The sequence below is a fragment of the Acinonyx jubatus genome, chromosome B3 (assembly GCF_027475565.1).
Source record: "Acinonyx jubatus isolate Ajub_Pintada_27869175 chromosome B3, VMU_Ajub_asm_v1.0, whole genome shotgun sequence".
Classification (NCBI taxonomy): Eukaryota; Metazoa; Chordata; class Mammalia; order Carnivora; family Felidae; genus Acinonyx; species Acinonyx jubatus.
This window is the reverse complement of record NC_069386.1, coordinates 131,183,058-131,207,734: the sequence shown is the minus strand read 5'-3', so window position 1 is coordinate 131,207,734 and position 24,677 is coordinate 131,183,058. Positions and strand designations below refer to the sequence as shown.

At 42.9% G+C, this 24,677-nt stretch overlaps 1 protein-coding gene across 3 annotated transcripts in view; it reads left to right on the top strand.

The window, feature by feature from the left end:
• Nucleotides 1–6,499: 6,499 nt before the first annotated feature.
• NRDE2 (NRDE-2, necessary for RNA interference, domain containing) overlaps nt 6,500–24,677 on the top strand; it is a 53,931-nt gene continuing 35,753 nt past the window's right edge. For all 3 annotated transcript variants that reach the window (XR_003422692.2, XR_008299606.1, XM_027066404.2), the window contains exons 1-3: nt 6,500–6,718; nt 19,951–20,059; nt 22,138–22,368. Coding sequence is in view for 1 of the 3 variants with exons in the window: in XM_027066404.2 (XP_026922205.2) it covers nt 6,655–6,718; nt 19,951–20,059; nt 22,138–22,368 (404 nt within the window). In the remaining 2 variants the exon portion in view is untranslated. The remainder of the gene's footprint in view (nt 6,719–19,950; nt 20,060–22,137; nt 22,369–24,677) is intronic.

Sequence of the window (24,677 nt, the reverse complement as noted above, 5' to 3'; positions counted from 1 at the left end):
TTGAAAAACAGAAGGTTTATCATTGATTTCTTTCATTATCAATATAGCTATAAAACATATACCACTTTTGGGGGGCATGGGTGGCTTCAGTCGGTTAAGCGTCCGAGTCTCGGTGTGGGCTCAGGTCACGATCTCATGGTTTCGTGGGTTTGAGACCTGCGTTGGGCTCTGCGCTGACAGTGGGGAACCTGTTTGGGATCCTCTCTCTTCCTCTCTCTCTGCCCCTCCCTTGCTCCCGAGCTGTCTCTGTCTCTCTCAAGATAAACAAAACAAAACAAAACAAAACAACCACATTCCACTTCCTGGAAGAGCTTGCATGACAACAAAAGTAGAAAATTCTTTCAGGGCATATTGGGAAGAGGTGCTAGTTTAGAGTAAGCTACCAAAGGAAATGCATTTAACCTTTTGAAACTCTGGTTAAAATCACCTTTTCCCCCCTCAGGGTGCCTGACTGGCTCAGTCAGTAGAGCATATGACTCTTGATCTTGGGTTGTGAGTTCAAGCCCCACATTGGGAGTAGAACTCACACTAAAAAGAACAAAATCACCTTTTCCCCAAGGCTCTTAGGAAATGCCCTCAGCCTGACCACGCAACCCTCCTTATAGGAGAATAAATTCAAGTGAGCTTCCTTCTAAAGGGTGTTCTAAATGGTAGCATCATTAGCACCTGTTGCTGACGTCCTTCTCTAATTTCTGCAAAACCTCTCAAAACCCTGGGGCGCCTGGGTGGCTCAGTCAGTTAAGTGTCTGATTTCAGCTCAGGTCAGGATCTCATGGTCTGTGGGTTCGAGCCCCACGTCAGGCTCTGTGCTGACAGTTCAGAGCCTGGAGCCTGCTTCGGATTCTGTGTTTCCCTCTCTCTCTCTGCCCCCCCCCCCCATTCACTCTCTGTCTCTCTCCCTCTCAAAAATAAATAAACATTAAGAAGATGAAAGGAGTTTGCTCTTACAGGTTCTAGGTAGACCAGTTTAAAAGTCTCATTCATCACTCCAACGAATTGGAACACCTCCAGATTGTGAGGTTATGACCTTGAGTGTGGAAATGATGTCATGCCCTCATTCATTCTGTATTGCTTAGGGCCCGTGGTTGTGAAAGCCAGTCAACTTGAATCCATTTAACTGAAATGGAGAAGGTATTATAAGGATATTAGGTTGTTTCCCAGAATCCAAGCATAGGAATGAGGCTCCAGGGGCAACTGGAATGAGCTTCCCCAAATCTCTGGGACTCTCTTCTCCAACTCAATATGTTTCATCTTTCTCTACTAACAGGCAGGCATCCTCTGCCCCTCCACCAGCTCCTGGGCTATTACATCACGCGGTCTAGACACACAGAGGCCAGTTTCTTTGCTCAGCTCTAGTTCCCAAATCCCTGGAAAAGAACTTTGTTGGGCCTGGCTTGGGTCAGATCTGGGTTGAGCCCTTACCAACCGAAGCCTTGGCTGAGTTGGGTCACATACCTACCGGGAAAACTCAGGTGGGGCCAAGACACCCGGCCTTATTGTACACACATGACCACTTCCCGGATTCAGGAAAAGGGCTGTGAATTAGGCAAAACAATAGGAGTCCACTACCTATTCTTTTTCCTATAATGTTTTTCTCCAAAAGTAGATGGAAATTACACAGGCATTATTTCACCAACAAACAAGGACTAGGCACCTACCTACTTTGTGTCCAAGTGCCTCCTGGCAGTCTATTTCTTCATATTGTGTCTCCTATGACATTGTTTAAAGACTGTTTTCTATAGCTTTCTGTAGCCTCTACTCATTTTTCATTCTTCGTGGCCAGACTGGCTGCCTACTCCACTGGGATCCAATGGAACAGCATCTCTCTTCCAACTCCTGCAACTAAAACAGAGCCCCTTTCTGCAGATCTCTCCTGCACAATTCCCACTGCTCCTCCTTCACGTATCTTCTCCTCCCACCAGCCTCAGAGAAAAGATTCATTCTTGTCAGTGTCTGGAGGTGATCAAAATCCATGAGGCAATGCAGGCTAAACGAGAACACACTGGAACGTAAGGTAGATCTAGAACAGCAACATGCCCAGCTAGAGGGAGCAATCCCTGCCACAAAGAATAGAAGTACAAGGGATCAAGTGGTGCACTCTCACCGTTTAGTCAAACTACATATGAAGCCAAATCAGAATTTGAAACCATTTTTGGCTTATTCTAAGAAATCCCTGCTATAGGCACTGGAAATACCCGAAGTCTGTAGGGCAAAATAAATAATAATAATAATAACAACAACAACAACAACAACAACAACAACAGTTAAAGTGAGCTCTTTCCACGTACTCTGGGGTGGAATTTCCCACGCAGAAAAGACCTTTCAAAAATTTACTTTTACGGGCACTTGGGTGGCTCAGTGAGTTGGGCATCTGACTCTTGATCTCAGCTCAGGTTAAGATCCCAGGGTCGTGGGATCAAGCCCCGCATTGGACTCTGTGCTGACAGCATGCAGCCTGCTTGGGATTCTCTCTCTCTCTCTCTCTCTCTCTCTCTCTCTGCCCCTCCCCTGCTCACAAACTCTCTCTTTCTCAAAATAAGTAAAATAAACTTTAAAAAAATTAGTTTTGTTTAATGATATAGAGTTTGCAACCATCCAGCAAACTGTGGCCATGGGTCAAATTGACCCACTGCTGATTTTTATGGTCCATGGGTTAGGAATACTTTTTACATTTATAAGTGTTGCAAAAAAGAGAAGAATATTTTGTGACCTGTGAAAACTATATGAAATTCAAATTTCAATGTAGTTGACACAGAGACCTTATGTCCTGCTAAGTCTAATATATTTACTCTGCAACTTTTTTCAGAAAAAGTTTGGTGACCCCTGGTTTAAAAGGTGTTTAATTTATTGAAACAATACATTCCAAACCTTAGTGTGGTCTTAAACTTTTAAAAAGCCAGGTGGTGGTTACACTTCCATGAAACCACCACCACCATGATCAAGATACAGAACATTTCCATCACCCCCAAGAGATTCTGCGTGCTTCCCATAGAATATCCCTCCGTGTGCTCCCATAGCCCTATGCAACCACTGATCTGCTACTATATATTCTGTTACTATATATTAATTTGCATTTCCTGGAATTTTGTATAAATAGAACCATATGGTAAGTACTCCTGTGTCTGCCTGTTTTTGCACAGCATACAGATTTTGAGATTCATTCATGTTGTTATGCCTATCAGGAATTTGTTCCCTTTTATTGTTACGCTTTTTGAAAAAGTAAACTTTTTGATGTTTAGTTTAAAACTTTTGTATTATAGAACATTTCAACATTTTACCAGAAAAAAGGCCAAAATAATAGTACATGTATACGTTACTACAACAGTTATCAACTCAGGGCTAATCTTGCTTCAACCATACCTCGCCCCTTGACTTCCTCCCATATTGGAAGCCAATTTTTGGCAATGTACCATTTCACCTTTTGGTATGTATATCTAAAAGACACAGACTCTTTTAAAAATCTGTAATCACAGCACCTTTATCATGCCTATACAATTTTAACAATAATTCCTTAATTTTATGAATTACCCAGCCAGTGTTCAAATTTCCAACCAATGGTTTCATAAGTGTCATGATTTTGATTTACACAGTTTGTATGAATCTGAATCCAAATAGGATATGTGCATTACTGTTGGTCAATATGCCTCTCAAGTCTCTTTTAATGTATGTCGCTCTATTTTTTTATTTTAAAGATTTTAAGTAACCTCCACACCCAACCTGGGGCCCAAACCCACAACTCTGAGATTCAGTTACATGTTCCACCGACTGAGCCAGCGAGGCACCCCTCTTTTTTTTTAAGTTTATTTATTTATTTTGAGAGAGAGAGAGAAAACAGGTGGGTGGGGAGGGGCAGAGAGAGGGAGAATCTGAAGCAGGCTCTGCACCCTGTCAGCACAGAGCCTGATGTGGGACTCAGTCTCCCAAAACTGAGATCATGAGCTGAGCCGAAATCAAGAGTTGGATGCTTAACCAACTGAGTCATCCAGGTGCCCCAGCCCCTCTTTTTTTTTTTAAATATTTGTTTATTTAAGTAATTACACCCAACATGGGACTCAAACTTATGACCCTGAGATCAAGAGTCACAGCCTCTTCCAACTAAGTTAGCTAGGTGCCCCTGTATGTCTCTTTTTGACGTGATTTTTTCCCTTGTATTTTATTTGTTCTAAGAACCAGATGGTTTGTTTTATACAGTTTTATAAAATCAGGGTTTTGCTGATTGTGTCCCCTGGTGTTTTAACATTTTCCGCTTTTTCATTTCCTGAAAACTGGCTATTGACTATAAAGGAATAAATGTTTTTTAAGAGAGAGAGAGAGAGAGAGAGAACTTGAATGGGAGAGGGGCAGAGAGAGACTGAGACAGAATGTGAAGCAGGCTCTAGGCTTTGAGTCGTCAGCACAGAGCCCAATATGGGGCTCAAGCTGATGAACCACGAGATCATGACCTGAGCTGAAGTCTGTCACTTAACCAACTGAGCCACCCAGGTGCCCAGGAATAAATGTTTTAATTGAAGAACAATGTTCTTAAATGTTCAAGTTCAGCTTACAAATTTTATTTGATTTATAAGCCTAGTAAATTTTAGCAATACCTTGAAGGGGTCTTGAATAATATTTGTTTCAATTTATAAAGACAGTTAATCAAACACTGCCCAATGTAATACAGAACACTTTCCAAGTCCACTGTGGCTCACTGTTTTTGTAACCACAGTTTTGTTAGAACACAGCCGCTCCCATTTGTTTATGTGTTTATTACCTATGGCTGCTTTCCTGATACAACGGCAGAGCTGAGTAATTGTGACAGAGACCCTCTGGCTCACAAAGCCCAAAATATTTACTTTCTCGCCCTTTAGGAAAAAGCTTGCTGACCTTTGCTTTGTATTTATATATTTCATATAAATTTATAAATTTAACATATTTCATTTCCTTTTCAGGTACTTCAATTACCTGCCAGGTATTAATTTTTATAAAGGTAAGCAATTACACTTACACATATAGTAAACTTTATATTCTTTGATGTTCTGAAACTCTGCCTAAACTTCATAAAGTTTCAACTTAAAATCAGGAGTTTGTATCAGTTACTCAATTATACACTTTGTTTTTGTTAATTAATTGCTTTTAGTAATCTCTACACCCAATTGGGGGGGGGTCAAACTGCAAAGCCAGGCGCCCCTTGATTGTACACTTTAAAGTGTTGTTTTAGGGGCGCCTGGGTGGCTCAGTTGGTTAAGCATCCAACTCCAGATTTCAGCTCAGGTCGTGATCTCACAGTTTGTGAGTTTGAGCCCCGCATTGGGCTCCACACTAGCAGTGCAGAGCCTTCTCGGGATCCGTTCTCTCTCCCTCTCCCTGCTCCTGCCCAGCTTCCTCTCTCTCTCTCTCTTTCTCAGCAAATAAATACCCCCCCCATTTACATTGTTTTTTAATTTTTTTCATTAATTATTTTGAAAGAGAGAGAACGAGCAGGGGAGAGAGGCAGAGGAAGAAAGAGAGAAGGGGGGGGGGGGGAGAATCTTAAGCAGGCTCCAGGCTCAGCATGGATTCTGGGATCATGACCTGTGCCAAAATCAAGAGTCCCGGATGTTCAACCAAGTAATCAACCCAGGCGCCCCTTTAAATTGTTCTTATAAGGGTGCTCTCTTAAGCCCAATTCTCCTATGCATTTGTAGCACCTAAAATATCTAACATGCCCAGATTCCTTCTGATTACAGAAACATTACTATCAAGGTTTGATTTTCCTAAACCTTCCATATAACTTATTTTTCTGGAGTAGAAAGACATGGAGCACTGGGGAGGACTATCAGCATCCCCGCTCTGCAGTCATCTGCTAAGGACGCAGATGCTGCTCCAACTAATTGAGATAACTTAAAGCCAGAGGTTTTGGTAGAACCTGAGGTGTTTTTTTATTAAAAAAAAATTTTTTTAATGTTTGTTTATTTTTTGAGAGAGAGAGAGAGAAAGAGTGCACGCAAGCAGGGGAGGGGCAGAGAGAGAGACACAGAATCCGAAGCAGGCTCCAGGCTCTGAGCTGTCAGCACAGGGCCCAGTGCAGGGCTTGAACTCACAAACTGGGAGATCATGACCTGAGCCGAAGTCGGACGCTTAACCGACTGAGCCACCCAGGCACCCCAAGGTATTTTAAATAGTAAACGGAATTCTGGATATCTCACGTGGCTTTGAGTTGGATTTGCAATCACAACTCACATAATAGCTAACTTTCATCAAGTGCTTTCCATGGGCCAGTCACAATGCCAACTAAGCACCTTATTAAGGCTCATTTAATCGAACGAACATTTTGCAGATGAGGAAACTGAACCTCAGAGTTTGATTAATTTGACCCACTTAGTGACGGTGCGAGTTCAGGGGTCAACCGGAATCCCAGCTCCTACTACTTTCTGCTCTGAACAATTCCACATCCGGTCTCTGCACTTCCGGGTTTTAACAGAAGCCTTCCAGTATCAATTACGGCGATGTGGCTCCGCCCCACCCCGCCCCGCCCCGCCCCTCCTCGCCCTGCCAGGTCCCCGGGTCAAGCCCCAGGGAGTGCGAGTGGGAAAAACCACACTTCCCAGAGTGCACCGCAACCGCGAAGGCCTCACTACCGGCGTCCGCTCGCCGGCGCCATTTCTGGAGAGGGGGACGGCGGTGCGGCCTGCCGTCATGGCGCTGTTCCCGGCCTTTGCAGGCATTGGTGAGACTTCCGGTAGCGGCAATGCCAGGAAAGGTAAGGAAACAGAAGGGGTGAAGAAGTCACCCGGCGAGATTACAAAGGAGTTTCTCGGTCTTAGGTCTCGGTCCTTGCCTTGGATTTGTTTATCCCTTTGTATCCCAGAGTTCTCAGCGGCGCTGCAAAGCCTTCTGGGAAGGGCTCCTGGCCTCGTCCTGGCTTCTGGGTTTGAGTTGCGGAGTAATGGATGGAGAAAAAGAGACCCAGGAGAGGCCCTGGAGCTGGGACTTGCATGTTGTCATGCTTTTGGACCTCATTCTTGCGCTGAGCCTCAGTTGCTTCAGATAATACGTAGATAATAGTACCCTACATTTCAAGGAGTTTCCTGATGTAGATGCTGGGTGTTCTTACCACATCTTTCTTCCTTTCCCGTGTTACTGATTTCTGAAATGCTTATTGGGTTCATAGCTTTTGTCAGACTCAGAGCTAGGGATTAGGACCCAAAGCCTAATCAAAAAAAGCAAGTTCTTTCCGCAAGGGCGCAGGTGCTGGGAGTCAGAACTGTTTATTGAGGGTCTCCTGGGTGCCAGGTGATGGTATTACATATTCGTTCTAAGCCTTAAGCATTCCCAGGAAATCTGCATTATTAACAAGTGAGGCACAGTGAATTGTAATGTAGAGTATTTAATCCTAAATCGTACACCCACGTGGCAGAGTCCAATTGTGTCTGGCACCTCTTTTTATATCCTTTCTAGTTCACACGCTTCTTTTTTGGTAATGCTTCTCATAATTGTGAGTCATTTCTTATATAGTTAGTGTAGTTTTTGGCTAGCCTTCGCTAGACCCTAACCTCCATGTGGTCAGGGACAGTGTCTATACATGATAGCATACTTAGCCCCTAGCACAGGTCCAAAACGTGGTAGGGTATTCAATAAATGTTTGCTGAATATACAGACCAATAATAGGTATTTCACAAAGTAACAGAAAAGGTAAGATGTTATAGGTGGCACAGGTGAGCTATTGCAACATGGGAATTTCAGAGAAGGCTTTATATAGGGGCTAACTTTTGCCAGGGGTCTTCAAGAGGGTAGGATTTGAACAAATGGAGATAGTGGAAGGGCATTCCAGGGCCTTCAAAGACACGCAGGAAGGAAATCATGGGACCTATACAGAAAACTGCAAACAGCCCAGTTTGGAAATACAGAGGCATGAAGAGGAGCCTTGGGAAAGGTGATTGAGACTGATGGTGAGGAAGGGTGGTGACTTCAGTAACTGCCAAGGGGTTATCCTTTACTGGGGGAAGGTGAAATAGAAGGTTTAAAGGATATTTATCGAATGTCTTCTGGGGGTCTTCAGCATCAGGATAATGTTTGTAAAAGAGCTTTTTATGAAAAAAAAATCTAAGCATCACTTAATGAAATTAAGTGTAATTCTTTAATGTCATCTAATTTCTAGTCTGTTCAGATTTCCCGACTTGTCTTGCAAATGGTCTTTTAATGTTGGTTCAAGTCAGGATCCAAAAAAGATACAACAGTGTATTTTGTAGATATATCTCTTCAGTCTCTTTTTAATATAAAACAGTTTCTCCTTCCCCTCCATTTTCCCTTGTGATTTATTTGCTGAGGACACTGAGTCATCTGTCCTGTGGATATTTCCCACCAAATCCTCCTGGTGTCCTTTAGCATGCTTCTCTATCCCAGTATTTCCTGTGAGCTGGCAATTAGATCTAGAGAGTTAATTAGATTCAGGTATAATGTTTTTAACTGAAAATACTTCGTTGGGGTATTTGCTATTGACCGAGGTGACAATTATTCTATAAACTTCCTGTCAACACTATTGGGATACCCTGAAATACAGTTCTGGCAGGTACGACAATGCTTGATGTGTTCTCTTTGCCAATTTTCAGAAAATGAGTTGGGGTCCTTACAATTTTTAGAGGTGACCAATTAGGTGTTTCTTTTTTTCCCTGCTTTCGTTACAAACTATTGAATTTTTAACACTTATATTTCAATCCATTGCAGATATTTTTTCTATTGCTCACATTGTCCCATCCGTGGCTAATGGGAGTCTAATTAAGTTGGTTAAGTCTAATTAAGTGTTTTTTTGACATGACCCAGGTGTCTTTAATTGCTTTCTTGCTTTCTGGTCTAAAGGATGCCCAGAGCTCATCACTTATATGTTCCATTATGGCCTGGAACTGGCTGTTTCTCTAAAAACCATTGTTTCTTTTAGTGGAAAATGGTTCGGGGAGGTTGAAACCACAAATTGGTGTTCACAGTGCTAGTTGCACTGGGTTGCCATTATTTCTAGACATTTTGAGTGGTCAAAACCAGGAAGAGAAAAATACATCATGAATTCACAGTGATATTTCCGGGCCAAATTGAGGATCGTGAGATTTTTACTTAATTTCTTTTTATTATGTAATATGTAATTTGTATATAAATTTGTAATTTAATATTTATATTTCTTCTTACACTGAAAATCTTAGTTCCTAATGCCATCAATACAATTATGTATATGTTAAAAATAACAGTAGTATTGTGACTAATACTAAATAGTTTGGGGCGCCTGGATGGCTCAGTAGGTTAAGCGTCCACCTCTTGATTTTGGCTCAGGTCATGATCTCTGGTTCGTGGGTTCGAGCCCCACGTCAGCTCCGTGCTGATGGTGCAGAGCCTGCTTGGGTTTCTCCTTCTCTCTCTCTCTCTCTCACCCCTTCCTCATGCATGCTGTCATGCTCTCTCTCTCCCTCTCTCAAGATAAATAAGCTTAAAAATTAGTTTAGTATTTCTTTGCGATTCTTTTTGTCCTTAGGACCTATCCTGCAGCAGATGTGTGGTCAAATTACTGTGTTTTAAGATCACTTGAAGTAATTCTCTGTGGTGTTATCAACAGTTTGTTATACAGTTAGGTGTATTTTTAATTTTTAAGGATTGCTTTTTTCTTCTTTTTGAATCGATCCTGTTTTATAGTGTTGTGAAACATTTACATGGTTCTGAGGTTGAAAATGTAAACCGGGTATATCCAGAGAAATAAAGGCTTCCATCTTTCTTCCTCCAGCCTGTTACTTTCCTTACTCTGCAAGTTAGAATTTTAATTAGTCAATGATATCCTTCCATTTTTTTTCTCCCTTAATATGAGTGACTGTATTCCCTTCTCTTTCTTTAATGCCTACTGGTCTGCATTTTAGCTTGAATCCCAGAGATCACTGTACAGCATAATATGCGATCTTACTCATTTCTTTTGACTGATGCACAGAACATCATCGTGTGATGTCACATGGTTTATTCAAACAATCCTCTATTAAGGACATTTAGACTGTTTCTGGTCTTCTTTTGTACATAGAAGCACCGGACTTCCTTTTATATTTGGATTTCAGTTGACACACAGTGTTACCTTAGTTTCAGATGTACAACATGGTGATTCAACAACTCCATACCTTATGCTATGCTCACTGCAAGTGTAGCCATCAGCTGTCACAGTGCAACACTATTCCAATCCCATTGACTACATTCTCTATGCTGTGCCTTTTCTTGCTGTGATTTATTCATCCCATAACTGTAAGCCTGTATCTCCCACTCCCCTTCACCCATTTTGCCCATCCTCCCATCCCCCTTTGGCAACATCAGATCTTTGTATTTAGAAGTTTGATTCTGCTTTTTGTTTGTTTTCTTTTTCTTTTTTTTAAAATTTTTAAAAATGTTTTGTTTAGAGAGAGTGCAAGCAGGGGAGGGGCAGAGAGAGAGAGGCAGACAGAGGATCCAAAGCAAGCTCCGTGCTGACAGTAGCGAGCCCGATGTGGGGCTCGAACTCACAAATGGCGAGATCACGACCTGAGCCAAAGTCTGACGCTCCACTGACTGAGCCACCCAGGAGCCCCTGCTTTTTGTTTGTTTATTCATTTGTCTTGTAGATTCTACACAGAAGTGAAATCTTGTGGTATTTTTGTTTCTCTGACTTCACTTAGCATGATAGCCCTTTTGGTCCATTTATGTTGTCCCAAATGGCAAGATCTCATCCTTCTTTATGGCCATCCTTTTTTAAGCCTCAGAACCAGGATCTGAGCTCAGGCAGTCTAGCTTCAAAACCCGTGCTCTTTTTTTCTTAATTTATTCTTTTATTTTTGAGAGAGAAAGCGGAAGTGGGGCAGGGGCAGAGAGATGGGGGGACAGAGGATCCGAAGCGGGCTCTGCACTGACAGCAGTGAGCCCGATGCGGGGCTCAAACTCATGAACCGTGAGATCATGGCTTGAGCCACCCAGGCACCCCCAAAACACGTGCTCTTAAATACTCCTCTTGGCTGCTGATCTTTAGAATCCTGGCTCTGACTTTGTCACTCTTGTTCGGAGCTGTCTACTGTCTGTCTGTGGCTGTTAGGAGAAGCCCAAACTCTGACACCTTTTGAAGGCCCCTAACCTCTCCAGCTTCCTTTTGCCCCCACTTGCTCTCCCCCCCAGGGGTCCAGACATAATAGCTTGCTGTTTCCCAGAGCCCTGTGTTTGCACCTTCAGGCCTTTGTAGCAGCCATTTCCTCTGCCCAGACTCTCCCTAGCAGATTACCCTCATCCTTCAGGTCTCCACGGAGATGTTCTCCCAGGCAGCCTTCTCTGACCCATACCTGGTTGGGACCATGTGCTCTCCTTGTACCCCGGGTATTTTCTTTTTCTTGACATTTGTCACGTTGTGTGTGACTGCCAGTGTGTCAGTACCCTGAGAGTCAGGTTGGGTTTGTCTTGTTTGCTTTGTGTTCCTAGCTCCTAGAAATAAGAAATAAAAATAAAATAAAATATGCCGAATGAAAGGAAAGAGAGACTTAGAGATTAAGTATTTTGTTAAGAGTTGCCCAACCAGTAAACGGTAAGGCCAGTATTTGAACACAGGTCCTTCTGACTCAAAAACTTGTGCTCTGAGTCACACTGTGATATTAGAATGTTGGGGGTTGGGTCGTGTAAACATTACTTTTGGGATCCCTGGGTTCTCTTCAAATTGTAGGTTAGCTCTGTAGAAGGGCTGACTTTGGTTAGGTTCTCTGTAATCACCTTAAACTCAGTGCTTAGCCATGTTTGCTGGAGGTTTCTGAACAAATGTTTCCTCCCTCAGTTTCCTTGTCAGAAAATAAAGGTTTCAATCAAAATGAAGAGCTTGACTCAGTCTTACTAAAGGGACAATCCCCTTCCCTAATATATATGTTCGTTTGTTATACTCAGCCTTAGAAATGCCTTTTTGAATGATTCCTGGAGGGGTGGTGCTCACCTGAGTTCACTGAAACCAGTGAATCAGTGCTATTTTATTACAATAGAATGGGGAGGGGGTGAACTTGGATATTTCATCCAGTTGTGATTCAAAAAATGTTAAAAAATTTTTAAATCTGTTCGTGGTGATTTCTTCATCCCTGTATCCAGTGGAATTGAATTAAAGCATTTTCACTAGTGATGGAGAGATAGCATTATATAATAAACTTGTGATAAAAAGAATGTCAACTTACTGATGATTCATTATATAATTTTCTGTAAAATTACACATGCTGTGGTTCTTCTAGATACCTGCCTGGGTTTTGTTCGGCAATAGTTTTTATTTATTTATTTATTTATTTATTTTTATTTGTTTATCTGGAGGGAGAGAGTGCGTGCATTTGATTAGGGTAGAGTCACAGAGAGGGAGAGAGAGAGAATCCCAAGCAGGCTCTGTGATGTCGGTGCAGAGCCGGACACGGGGCTCAAACTTACAAACTGTGAGAACATGACCTGAGCTGAAATCAGGAGTCACATGCTTTACCGACTGAGCCAGCCAGGCTCTAAAGCTCCTAAAGTGTTTTTTTGCCTGATGCTTCCATGCTTCCTTTCTTAGGAGTCTCTCTCTCTCTCTCTCTCTCTCTCTCTCTCTCTCTGTGTGTGTGTGTGTGTGTGTGTGTGTGTGTTTGTATAGCAGAGTGCTCATTTCCAGGCAGGTTCAACCTATGCTTATTTACCAGCCTGCAGGGACAAAAGGTTTGTCAGCCAGTCAGCTTCTCCATTTAAACCCAAGCATGTTGTATCCTGCTCAACCTGTCCGTAATATGTTACATCCTGCATGGTGTTGATGTAATTATCTGAATACATAATATTTGTTGATATAATTATCTAAATACATATTTGACTTCTGTCAAAGGAACTTGTAAATTGTGAGGATGTAAGTAAATATAGAAAAAGACTGCATTCTGATTAATAAAGCATTGTTTAATCTCAGATAACTTTCTCCAGGATTCCATATAACCAAAATTTAATTTCACAATGCACATGTGTTATGTGAACAGTAAAGTTATGATTAAGTATAAATACCATATGAGCAGAGAGACCTGGCCTGCCTTAGTCACACTCTACCCCGAAAGCCTAGGACTGTGCCTGGCCACATAGTGGGTATTCGGTACTTTATTCTTTAATGATTCAATCTCCATTTGCAGTGAAGACTGGAAGAATTAAAATGGTTGTACTTTATACCTAGATAATGGCATGCTTTTGACAATCTCAAATTGCTTCAGTTCAGTATATTAGGTGCTGGGGATACAAAGATAGGAAGATATGGCTCAGATCCTCACTCATTTTGTTTTTTCAACAAATATTTATTGATCCTAGTTGCTTTTGCTTTGTGCCAAGGCCCTGTGCTAGGGGTTGGGAATACAGGAGTGAGTAGTCATGACCTCTGCCCTCATGTTGCACTTAGCTTGGAAAGGAAGGAATAGGAGGAGGGTGGGAGCTGAAAACTCGGATGTAAGAGTTGTAAACCAATTTCCTTATTTGGCAAAATATTTTTGTCTTTTTCTTTTTTTCATTCTCTGTACTATCACAGGAATCATTACTAATCCAGTCTCTGTAAAGATTTTCTTTAGACAGCCTTTTTTTTTTCTTTTAATGTTTGTTTATTTGTGGGGGGGGGGCCGGGAAGAGCAGAGAGAGAGGGGGACTAGAAGATTCAAAATGGGCTCAGTGCTGACAGCAGAGAGCGCGTTGCGGGGCTGCAACTTCGAACTGTGAGATCATGACCCGAGCTGGAGTCAGGTGCTTAACCAACTGAGCCACCCAGGCGCCCCTGGTCCCTGTAAGGATTTGAGCTGTGGACCTTAGAATGAAGTGGGAAGACGGCCCCGCAGGTAATGAGATCACAGAATGAAAATCACCACGGTAGCCCTGTGTACCAGTTGCAGGGAGACTTCAGGAAAGCCAGCTCCTTCGTTGAGGAAGTGAAGAGTTGCACCACGGTGTATGATGGAGAGAACTGGGCAGAGTGCAGATCGAGGCTTGGGTGTGTGCCCTTGTCCAGAGGACTGGACTTCTTCGGACCTCCCATGTTGTTCTGTAAATGAGGGAGTGGTGCCTGGGCTGTGCTCTGGAGAGCTTTCTCAGACCTGCCCCCTCCCTCTGAACCCCAGGAAGCATTCCTGCTTTTGCTGTTCTGCAGGTTGGGCCTCTTGGGAAGATTTTGTTTGAGCGGCATTTTCTTTAGCTAAAAAAAAAGTTTTAAAATCCCTCAACTGATTATCTCCAAAATTCCTGCATGCCTAACGTCCAGTGATGACTACTTCTAATATTCCATGCATGTTCACTGCTAATGTGCTACCAGGACCAAAAAAAAAAAAAAAAAAAAGGCAGTAGCAGTAACTTGTCAGGTAGAAATACCATTTGCCCCAACAAAAGGTCATTTGATTGAGATGAAGGTCACAGAGAAGGTCAGTTATGATTTGGGTTAGAACCCCAAGCGTTTTAGTTCTGTAAACATTACTTTTTTTCCCCACAGTGGTCTCATTTGGCAAAGCCTTGATTGTTTCCTTAAAAACCCTTTTTCTTATTTTTGGAGGACTTCTGAAGGACTTTGGAGAGTTACACACTTTATGTTGTTTTGACCTCTGTGTTTCTCTACATTTCCTCCACGCTGTCCTCACTATCTCAAATATTTATGTAAAATATGTAATATGTATATGTATGTAAAATATATGTTGAGAGCACCTCTCTTTGCATATTGCTTGTTCCGTCTTTTCCTTTGTTCATGACGCAATGCGGTTGTTTTGGCAATAATCATGATCTCAGTGAGCTACAGAAACTTCACATACCTCTTGCCAGGGATCGGATCCAGACCGCAGAAGGAAAAGGAAACAGTAGGAAAGAGACTGCACGAACAGCTGTGTAGCCCTCAGTGGGTATGACCTTACAAATTACCTAATTCCTTTGAGCTTTAGTTTCCTTCTGTACAATATAGATTGTAATACCTCCCAAAGAAGATTGTTTTGATGCTTAAAAGGTATAACGAGAATGTAAAGTGCTTTACCTGGTGTTTAGCCTACGGTAGGCACTTAAAGAGTTAACAATCCTTCTCTTTCCCTTTTGTTTTAATGTCCCTTTCCTCCTTAGGAATTTTCCTCCCTCCCTCCCTGTCTCCCCTCTTTTCCACAAATATTTATTAAACGCCTCCTGATGTGATGTGAGGCATTGCTCATGGTCCCATGGATACAGCAGTTGAGTAAAACAAAGTACCTGTCATCACGGGGCACACATTCTGTTCCTTCCTCCTAAGATGCAGTAACCATCAGGGACTAGAACAAAGAATATATAAAGCACTCTGCCAACCCAATACTAAAAAGACAACCCAATTAAAAAATGGGCAAAATATTTGACTATCTCTGTTCAAATATTAGCCAATAAACACATGAAAAGATGCTTAACATCATTAGTCACCAGAGAAATGGAAACCAGCAGCACGATGAGAAAAGACATCACACCTACTAGGATGACTATAATCTAAAACACAGACGGTAGCAAGTTGCCAAGGATTTGGAGAAATTAGAATCCTTCTACCTTGTTAATGGGAACGTAAACTGGTGCAGCCAATTTGGAAACCAGTCTGGCATTTCCTTAAAATGCTAAGCATGAGTTACCACATGACCCGGCAATTCTGGCTGTCTAGCCAAGAGAAATGAAAACATATGTCCATATAAAAACTTGTACATGAATGTTTGTAGCTGCATTGTTCATAATAACCAAAAAAGGGAAACAACCCAAGCGTCCATTAGCTGATCAGTGGACAAAATGTGATCTACCCATAAAATGGAATATTATTTGCCGATAAAAAGGAATGGCTACTAATACTTGCTACAGTATGGATGAACCTTGAAAACATTATGCAAAGTAGAAGAAGCCAGTTACAAAAGACTGTATGCTGTATGATCTCATATTAAATGTCCTGGGGGTGCCTGGGTGACTCAGTCGGTTAAGCACCTGACTCTTAATTTCAGCTTGGGTCATGATCTCGTAGTCGTGAGATCGAGCCCTGTGTTGGACTCTGTGCTGAGTGTGGAGTCTGCTTAAGATTCTTTCCCTCCCTCTCCCCCCTCCCCCTCCCTCTCCCCCCTCCCCCTCCCTCTCCCCCTCTGTTTGTCTCAAATTAAAAAAAAAAAAATCATATTGTCCCAAACAGGCAAATTTGTAGAGACAGATTAGTGGTTGCCTGGGGGTGGGAGAGCCAGAGATGAGTGATGGTGACTGCCAATAGGTCTGGGGTTTCTTTTTGGGATGATGAAAATGTTCTAAAATTATGGTGATAATTGAACAATTATATATATATATATATACACACACACACATACACATATATATACGTGTATATACATATACATATATATGTGTGTGTATATACATATATACATAATACATGTATATGTATATATATGCATATACATATATACACACACACAAGCATATATATATATATATATAATCTAAAACACAGATATTTTTTACTTAAAATATATATTTTTTTAAGTAAACCCTATGCCCAACACGGAGCTGGAATTCATGACCCTGGGGTTAAGAGTTGCACACTCCAGGGGCACCTGGGCGGCTCAGTCAGTTAAGTGTCTGACTTCAGCTCAGGTCATGATCTAGCGGTTTGTGAGTTTGAGCCCCGCGTTGGATTCTGTGCTGACAGCTCAGAGCCTGGAGTCTGCTTCGGATTCTGTGTCTCCCCCTCTCTTTGTCCCTCCCATGCTCATGCTCTGTCTCCCTCTGTCTCTCAATAATAAATAAATGTTAAAAAATTTTTTTTAAAAAAGAGCTGCACACTCCACCGACTCAGCCAGCCAGGTGCCCTGCCCAGTTCTAAATATAGTAAAACCTTGGTTTGCAAGTATGATTTGTTCTGGAAACATGGTTGTAATCCAAAGCACTTGTGTAGCAAAGTGAGTCTCTTCATTAGAAATCATGGAAACTCAGATGATTCCACAACCCCAAAATATTCACATAAATGATACAGTACCATAATATAATACAAAATAATAAAGAAAACATATAAAGAAAAATAAATTAACCTGTACTTACCTTTGAAAGCCTTCGTGGCTGGTGTGAGGGAGACGAGAGAGGAGGGTTATTGTGTAGGACAAGTTTCACTATCACTAATGGAATCACTGCTGTCTGTTGCCTCAGTGGAATCTATTTCTGCATGGGACCGTTGTATACGCTCACACGGAAGTTGACTACAGTATTAATGAACTCTTGTCATATACTGTATTTAATGTAACTGGCAATAAGGCAGCAGAGGAAAGCGTCTATATCTGCAAGGAGCCTGACCTAGAATGAAGCTAAGCATTCCTAAGCTTACTCTTGAATGGAAAAGCAGAGGACTGTCCGTAGGTGCTTTGAAGTGACAAAAAATACACTAGTACCAGTCGTGGGCACCTTCCAACGTTCTGAAAAATCACTGATTTCTTCCAGACACCACGGCCTGAGACTGAGCATGGGAGATCACCCACAATCCCTCAGTGTGTGAGAGAGAGAGAGAGAGAGAGAGAGAGAGAGAGAGGGGAACCATTGGCTCAGTTGCGATCGTGTGACATTCTGAATCACGTACTACTTGTATTGCAAGACACCGTTTGTTTATCAGGTTAAAATTTACTAGAAATGTTTGCTTGTAGGAAACAACCAACAAAACTAAAAGGCAACCAACGGAATGGGAAAAGATATTTGCAAATGACATATCGGACAAAGGGCTAGTATCCAAAATCTATAAAGCGCTCACCAAACTCCACACCCGAGAACAAATAATCCAATGAAGAAATGGGCAGAAACCATGAACAGACACTTCTCTAAAGAAGACATCCGGATGGCCAACAGGCACATGAAAAGATGCTCAACGTCGCTCCTCATCAGGGAAATAGAAATCAAAACTACACTCAGGTATCACCTCACGCCTGTCAGAGTGGCCAAAATGAACAAATCAGGAGACTATAGATGCTGGAGAGGATGTGGAGAAACGGGAACCCTCTTGCACTGTTGGTGGGAATGCAAACTGGTGCAGCCACTCTGGAAAACGGTGTGGAGGTTCCTCAGAAAATTAAAAATAGACCTACCCTATGACCCAGCAGTAGCACTGCTAGGAATTTACCCAAGGGATACAGGAGTACTGATGCAGAGGGGCACTTGTACCCCAATGTTTATAGCAGCACTCTCAACAATAGCCAAATTATGGAAAGAGCCTGAATGTCCATCAACTGATGAATGGATAAAGAAATTGTGGTTTATATACACAATGGAGTACTACGTAGCAATGAGAAAGAATGAAATACGGCCCTTTGTAGCAATGTGGATGGAACTGGAGAGTGTTATGCTAAGTGAAATAAGCCATACAGAGAAAGACAGATACCATATGTTTTCACTCTTATGTGGATCCTGAGAAACTTAACAGAAACCCATGGGGGAGGGGAAGGAAAAAAAAAGGTTAGAGTGGGAGAGAGCCAAAGCATAAGAGACTCTTAAAAACAGAACAAACTGAGGGCTGACGGGGGGGTGGGAGGGAGGGGAGGGTGGGTGATGGGTATCGAGGAGGGCACCTTTTGTGATGAGCACTGGGTGTTGTATGGAAACCAATTTGACAATAAATTTCAAAAAAAAATGTTTGCTTGTCTTGCGGAACACTTGCAGTACAAGTAACTTGCAATCCAATATTTTACTGTATACTAAAAACCATTGAATTGTACATTTAAAAAGAATGTTTATTTTGAGAGAATGTGAGCTGGGGGAGGGGCAGAGAGACAGAACCCCAAGCAGGCTCCCCACTGTCAGCGCAGAGCCCGACACAGGGCTTGGATCCACGAACCATGAGATCATGACCTGAGCCGAAATCAAGAATCAGACGCTTAACTGACCGAGCCACCCAGGCGCCCCTTGCATTGTACATTTTAAATGGGTGACCCTTATGGTATATAGATGATATCCCAGTATGACTGTTAGGAAGTGCATCTCCTAACTTAGCCATCTCACGGGTTCTTTCTCCTGAGCGCATGAACATGCTCTGGCCTTGTCCTAGAACAAAACAGGACAAAATACAACCCCCCCCAGGAGCCCCCTTGCTGCCACCACCCCAGGGTTTGTTTTTTTTTTTTTTCCTTCACAGCTAAGGCTCCTAAAAGGTTAGAAAATTAGTAATTACGAAATAGTTCATTCCAGAGGACTTCAAAATTAATGGAGGAAAAATTTTGGACATTTAATCTCACCACCCCCAGAGATAATCATTATTAATGTTTTATTTAATTTTAGCATTGGAAAAGTTGACAGCTTATGTTTTTATTTTCAAAGAGGAGTACTGTTTTTTTGTTTTGTTTTTGTTTTTTAAATGTTTATTTTTGAGAGAGGGACAGAGAGAGTGTGAGCGGGGAAGGGGCAGAGAGAGAGGGGGACACAGAATCCGAAGCAGGCTTCAGGCTCCCAGCTGTCAGCACAGAGCCGAAGCGGGGCTCGAACTCGCAAACTGTGGATCATGACCTGAGCCAGAGTCGGATGCTTAACCGACTGAGCCACCCAGGTGCCCCCAAAACAGAATGTTTTTTAAAGAAAAATATCTTAATCTCCTGTAACAGTATCAAGCATGGCAGGCTTTTGTGCATGCTTTGATTTTTAAACTTTTTGGAATTGTCTGAATCAAATGCGAGGTCATTAAAACCCAGTGCTTTGGAAGTGTTCCTGCTCATTGAAGTGTGGATGGAATCCATAAAGCCTTGTTGCTTTTTAAGGCACGCTTGTTATGTGGCTTTTGCTTAAGCCGCAGCCTGCTATCACAAGAGGATTTCAGTCTTAAATATTTTAGAGTGTGTTAGAGCCCCATGCCCCGGGAAATAAAAATTTCATGGATTCCCTTCGGCTTCTGAGGACTGTTCACGACGTGTGGCTGACACTGGCTGTGAATTAGGACGTCAGCTGGTAAGATGGGTTGCCTGCTCTAGAAATCCCATCGAGCTCACTTCATTGATCTTTTTTCTTTCGCCTGTGCAGAATTAGACTGGCTGAGCAACCCAAGCTTTTGTGCTGGAGCCATAACCTCTCTGAGCCAACAAACTGAAGGGGCCACAGCCCTGGTTTCTGAAGGGTCACCTCTGACAAGGTAGGTTTTTATGAAAGATGGATTTTCAGTTTTTGTCAGTGTGTAGTCTGTAGCTTAGTTTGAATAATGCTTCTCCGTAAACCCTGTGATAAAAGAGCGAATTAGAACTCTTTTCACTTCAAGCAGTGAGGTGATCTTTAACTGTTTTTCCTTACTTCATTCCTAAATTCTTTCTGTTTTTCCCCCTGCATCTATTTACCCCCCTGCGTTACAGTGGCAAGTGCATGACACAGTTACTGCCAATAATTAAGCCCCAAGGGAAACGGCATCATTGTGATTCTTTAAGTAACTTGACTAACCTCATTAGTAACCTTTAGAATATTGTCACTCAGATATCTCTTCAGTTGCATTTTTAGCAGTTTTGGAAAAACAGAAGATGCTGGTGTGATAGAATGTAGGATAACATCTCCTGGAAACTTTGGGGAAAGCAGAATGGCACATATCTGGACTGAGCTTTGAAAGAAGTTGTTGGGGTGCCTGGGTGGCTCAGTAGGTTAAGCGTCCGACTTCAGCTGAGGTAATGATCTTACAGTTTGTGGGTTTGAGCCCCGCGTCGGACTCTGTGCTGACAGCTCAGAGCCTGGAGCCTGCTTTGGATGCTCTCTCTGTCTCTCTCTGTGTCTCTGTCTCTCTCTCTCTCTCTCTTTCTGCCCCTCCCCCGTTTGCTCGTGCTCCTTCTCTCTCTCTCTCCCCCTCAAAAATAAACATTAAAAAAAAGTTTTAAATTAAAAAAAAAAGAAATTGTTGTAGATCACTGAATTGAGAAATGAGTTCTCTTGCAAATATGGACTAGATGGTCTCATTAATTAAGATGATGAACCCTGGGAAGCCAGGACTCTAAAAGTACAGGAAGCCTTTGGAAATTGAGAATAGTTGATGCGTGAGGCAGTTGTTTGTAGGTGTTTCAGTAATGCAGAAGAGCTCCTTGTAACTTTTAAATGCAAGGAGCAGAATGAAATCTTTTTTTTGGCATTAAGTGATGAAGTTTTGGGGTGATGGTGGGGTGGTCTGGAGCTGACAGCCAAGAACGAACTCTTGAAGACATCTTTGGTGCGTAAAGCTGATTTTATTAAAGCATGGGGACAGGACCCATGGGCAGGAAGAGCTGCACTGGGGTCCTGATGGGGGAGCTCATTATATACCCTCGGGTTGGGAGGGGGTCAGGGATAGAGTAAATCTCTAAGGAATTTTGGAAGCAAGGTTTCCAGGACCTTGAGGGGCTGGCTGTTGCTAGGGAAATGCTGCTTACTGCCGTTTAATAAAACCTCAGTCATGAGACCCTCCAGATGTATGGGGGGTGGGGCATAAGCTTGGAGCAGGATTGCCAGCATATATCTCGGGGCAGGTGGGATGAGGGAAGTCGACTTACAGGATCCTCGAGGTTGGGATAATGTGAAACCAAGGTTATCTTTTGCCCCCAGCAAAGCATCATCCTGGAGGCAGCTGAGCCCCTAGAGGGAGGTCACCCTGCCAGTTTCAAGGACTTGTCAATGGGTTGTAGGCAGTAAGGGAATTTCAGTTTTCATTTGCCTTAGTTTCCCACATCACCATGGCAAGCACTTAAACACTTTCTCTGTTCTTGGGTAGCCAGGCGTGTCCCAGGCACATCACACATATCCCACGTGGGTGGGGCGGGGTGCCAGCCCGTATTTTGCCCTCAGCTTGCCCCACCCTCCCTCATCATTAAGGACGTATTGCCTTAATATGTAGGACTGAAAATAAACCTTTTATAATGTTATTTAAAAAAATGCTATATTTGATAAAATGACTGGTAGATTACTTTCCTTCAAAAATGTATAGATGTGGGGCACCTGGATGGCTCCATCAGTTGAGCGTCCAGCTTTGGCTCAGGTCATGATCTTGTGGTTCATGAGTTTGAGCCCCACATCTAGGTTTAGAAACTGTTGAAATTAGGATTTCTTCACCTACTGTTGTTTTAGGTCCAACTCTTAAGTCCTTAAGGGGAGTTGTGACCCAGAAAGGCACTGCAGAGTTCCCTTTTACATATTTGCTTATTTACATAGTCTTCTTTCTAATTCTCTTTTGAAAATTACTCTGATGTTGATTTTCCCCAACAGGAGCCCTCTGAAATCAGAGCCTTCGGATGAAAGTGACACTAACAAAAAGCCCAAACAAACAAGCAGAAAAAAGAAGAAAGAGAAAAAGAAGAAAAGGAAGCATCACCACAAGAAAACCAGGAGAAAACATGGGAGGCCCAGTAGCAGTGGGTCTGAGCCAGATAGTGATTCTGAAAAGGATAAAGCTTCCAGAAGCATTAGAGACAGTAAAAAGGAATCAGAGAAACCAAAGTAGGTTTTCTGTTCGTAAATACCTATGACTTCAAAGTTTGAATTTTTCCCCTCAGTTGTTGCCACAAATTAGACGTTTGAATGCCTGGTTAGCCACTTAGTCAACTGGAGTCCAAAAAGATTCCAAAGAGAGCTCTACCATTAGGTTAGCATTTAGAAGAAAAGTTTCATTAAAAAAAATTAGAGTCATGATTTTATTTGAGAAAAGTTATTGAGACACAGTAATGGTTGTGTCAAAATCTGATTCAGACAAAAAGTCCTTGGGGTTTTTGAAAGATGGTGGATGGGCCACGCACAGCCTGGGAATATGGGCCACTTTCCTGCGTCGTGTAGGGTCCCATCTGGGAGGGGCTGTTGGCCCCCACACTTCCGATCGCTTGCATCACCCCCACGTGTGCACACGTGCGCACACACACACACACACACACACACACTCTTTGGTTGAGGTTAATGTAGCACTCCATCGCTGCCTTTGTCCTTTTCTCCACATTTATTTAGAACCCCTGTTGAAAGTGTGGACCAGCTCGTGACCACAGTGTCTCCTTTCCTGGGGGCTTTACTCCTCCCCACATTTTGCTCCACTGTCTGCCGTGAGCGTGTTGCTCATGTTGTCCCACAGCGCGGTGGCTGCACAGGTGCTCACAGGTCCTCTCTGCCTCGTCTCCTGGCCTCCCACACAGGGAGACACTTTTCCCTGGGGTGCCTGTGACAGGTGGCGTGTGGTGAAACTACCTGAGTGATTTCTCACTTCACTTTTTTCTTTCCTTTGTTCATATGGGCTAGAAGAGAGAAAATTTAAGACATACTTAAAAAAAAATGCAGTGCTCTTAAGAAGTTTTGACTCTTAGGGATGATTTGCTTTCATCGTATGCTTAGAAGTCTCACTGATGGTCAGTGAGAGCTCTGTGTTGGAGTAAGTCTGGACTCTGGCCCATAGAGTTGCCATCAGACAGGCAGACGCTGCCGTCTTCCTGGGTCCTTCTGCCATCAGACCGTGGAGAACGTTGCAGGCCTCCATGGCTCAGAAGACACAGATTGATTTAGCTCTCTCTCTGTGTCTCAGGTGCTATACCTGTAACCCACGTTTGCTCTAGGAGGGGAGAACAAGGGAATCCAGCAAAAGGGCTCTGAATTTGACTGAATTTCTGTGGGCAGGAATCACTCCCGTCTTGCTTGCCATTGTGTTCTCTCAGCACTTGGCACAGGGCCTGGTACGTAGTAAGCGCTCAATACAGTCTTGTTACGTGAATGAGTGAATTATTGATATTTTTGCTTTCAGTATGTCTTCAAAGAAAAATACATTAATCATCATTCTGAAAACTCACCATTAGCTACCTGTCCTTTTTTTCCTACCGTCGAGGAAAGTGAATTTTAAAGGATTTCTTGAACCCACACAGGAACTACCATTCGAACTTGAAAGGTAGTTATTTTCAGCCTGTGCTTAATCACATCGGAGGTGATCTTTACAGCCTCTTGATACTTCTGTGATCCAAATGGCATTTTTAAGTTCACTGATACTTTGCAGAATATCCCCATTAAGATCAAAATCGATTGTTGCTCTCTTATTTTCTCGATCTGAACTTCTGTAGCCTCTCCCTGGGAAGATGGCCTGGAGGAATTGTTTCCATAGAGACAAGGGCTGAGATACTGATGTGTTGTGAGAGTATTTCCAGGATGTGGGGAAAGTAGGTTCTCGGGTATAGTATACCCCACGGGACTCTATTTCAGGGTGATCAAGGGGCCACTTCCCCCAAGGCGACAGCTTCGCCTGGACCTTTGTTTTCTAGGGCGACGTCTTCATCTTCAGGTGAGGCAGACCCTTCCCTGCTCACAGCCCAGACCTCATCCTCCTTCTTGACTTCAGTACCTGGTAGGGGACGGATCAGACCTTGTCTCCTCCCCGGGAGTGGTCTGCAGCCGCCCCCCCACCCCCGCCCCCGCCCCTGCCCCCGCCACAGGCTTTCCATTTCTTTCTGGAATGCATCCACCTCATTCCTTCCCTTTGCTGCCCCTTCCGGTGTTTGTCAACAGAAAACCCTCCGGGTGTTCCAGAGGGGACTATGTTAAAAATCGCTGTGTGTTGTGACCCGAGATGCTGTCATTCAGCAAATACTGATTGAAACCTACTCTGTGTCCCCGAAATGCCATTCCTTTGTATTCCCAGCCAAGAATGATTTAGAAGCCTTTAGAGTCGTTATTTCTCTCTGGGCAGAGCCAGACAGCAAAGAGAGCAAAGGTAATGCTGTTGCGACTCTGCCCTGGCAGCCTCTTGTGTGTCAGCAGCATTATGAGCTGATCTTCAGAGCAGG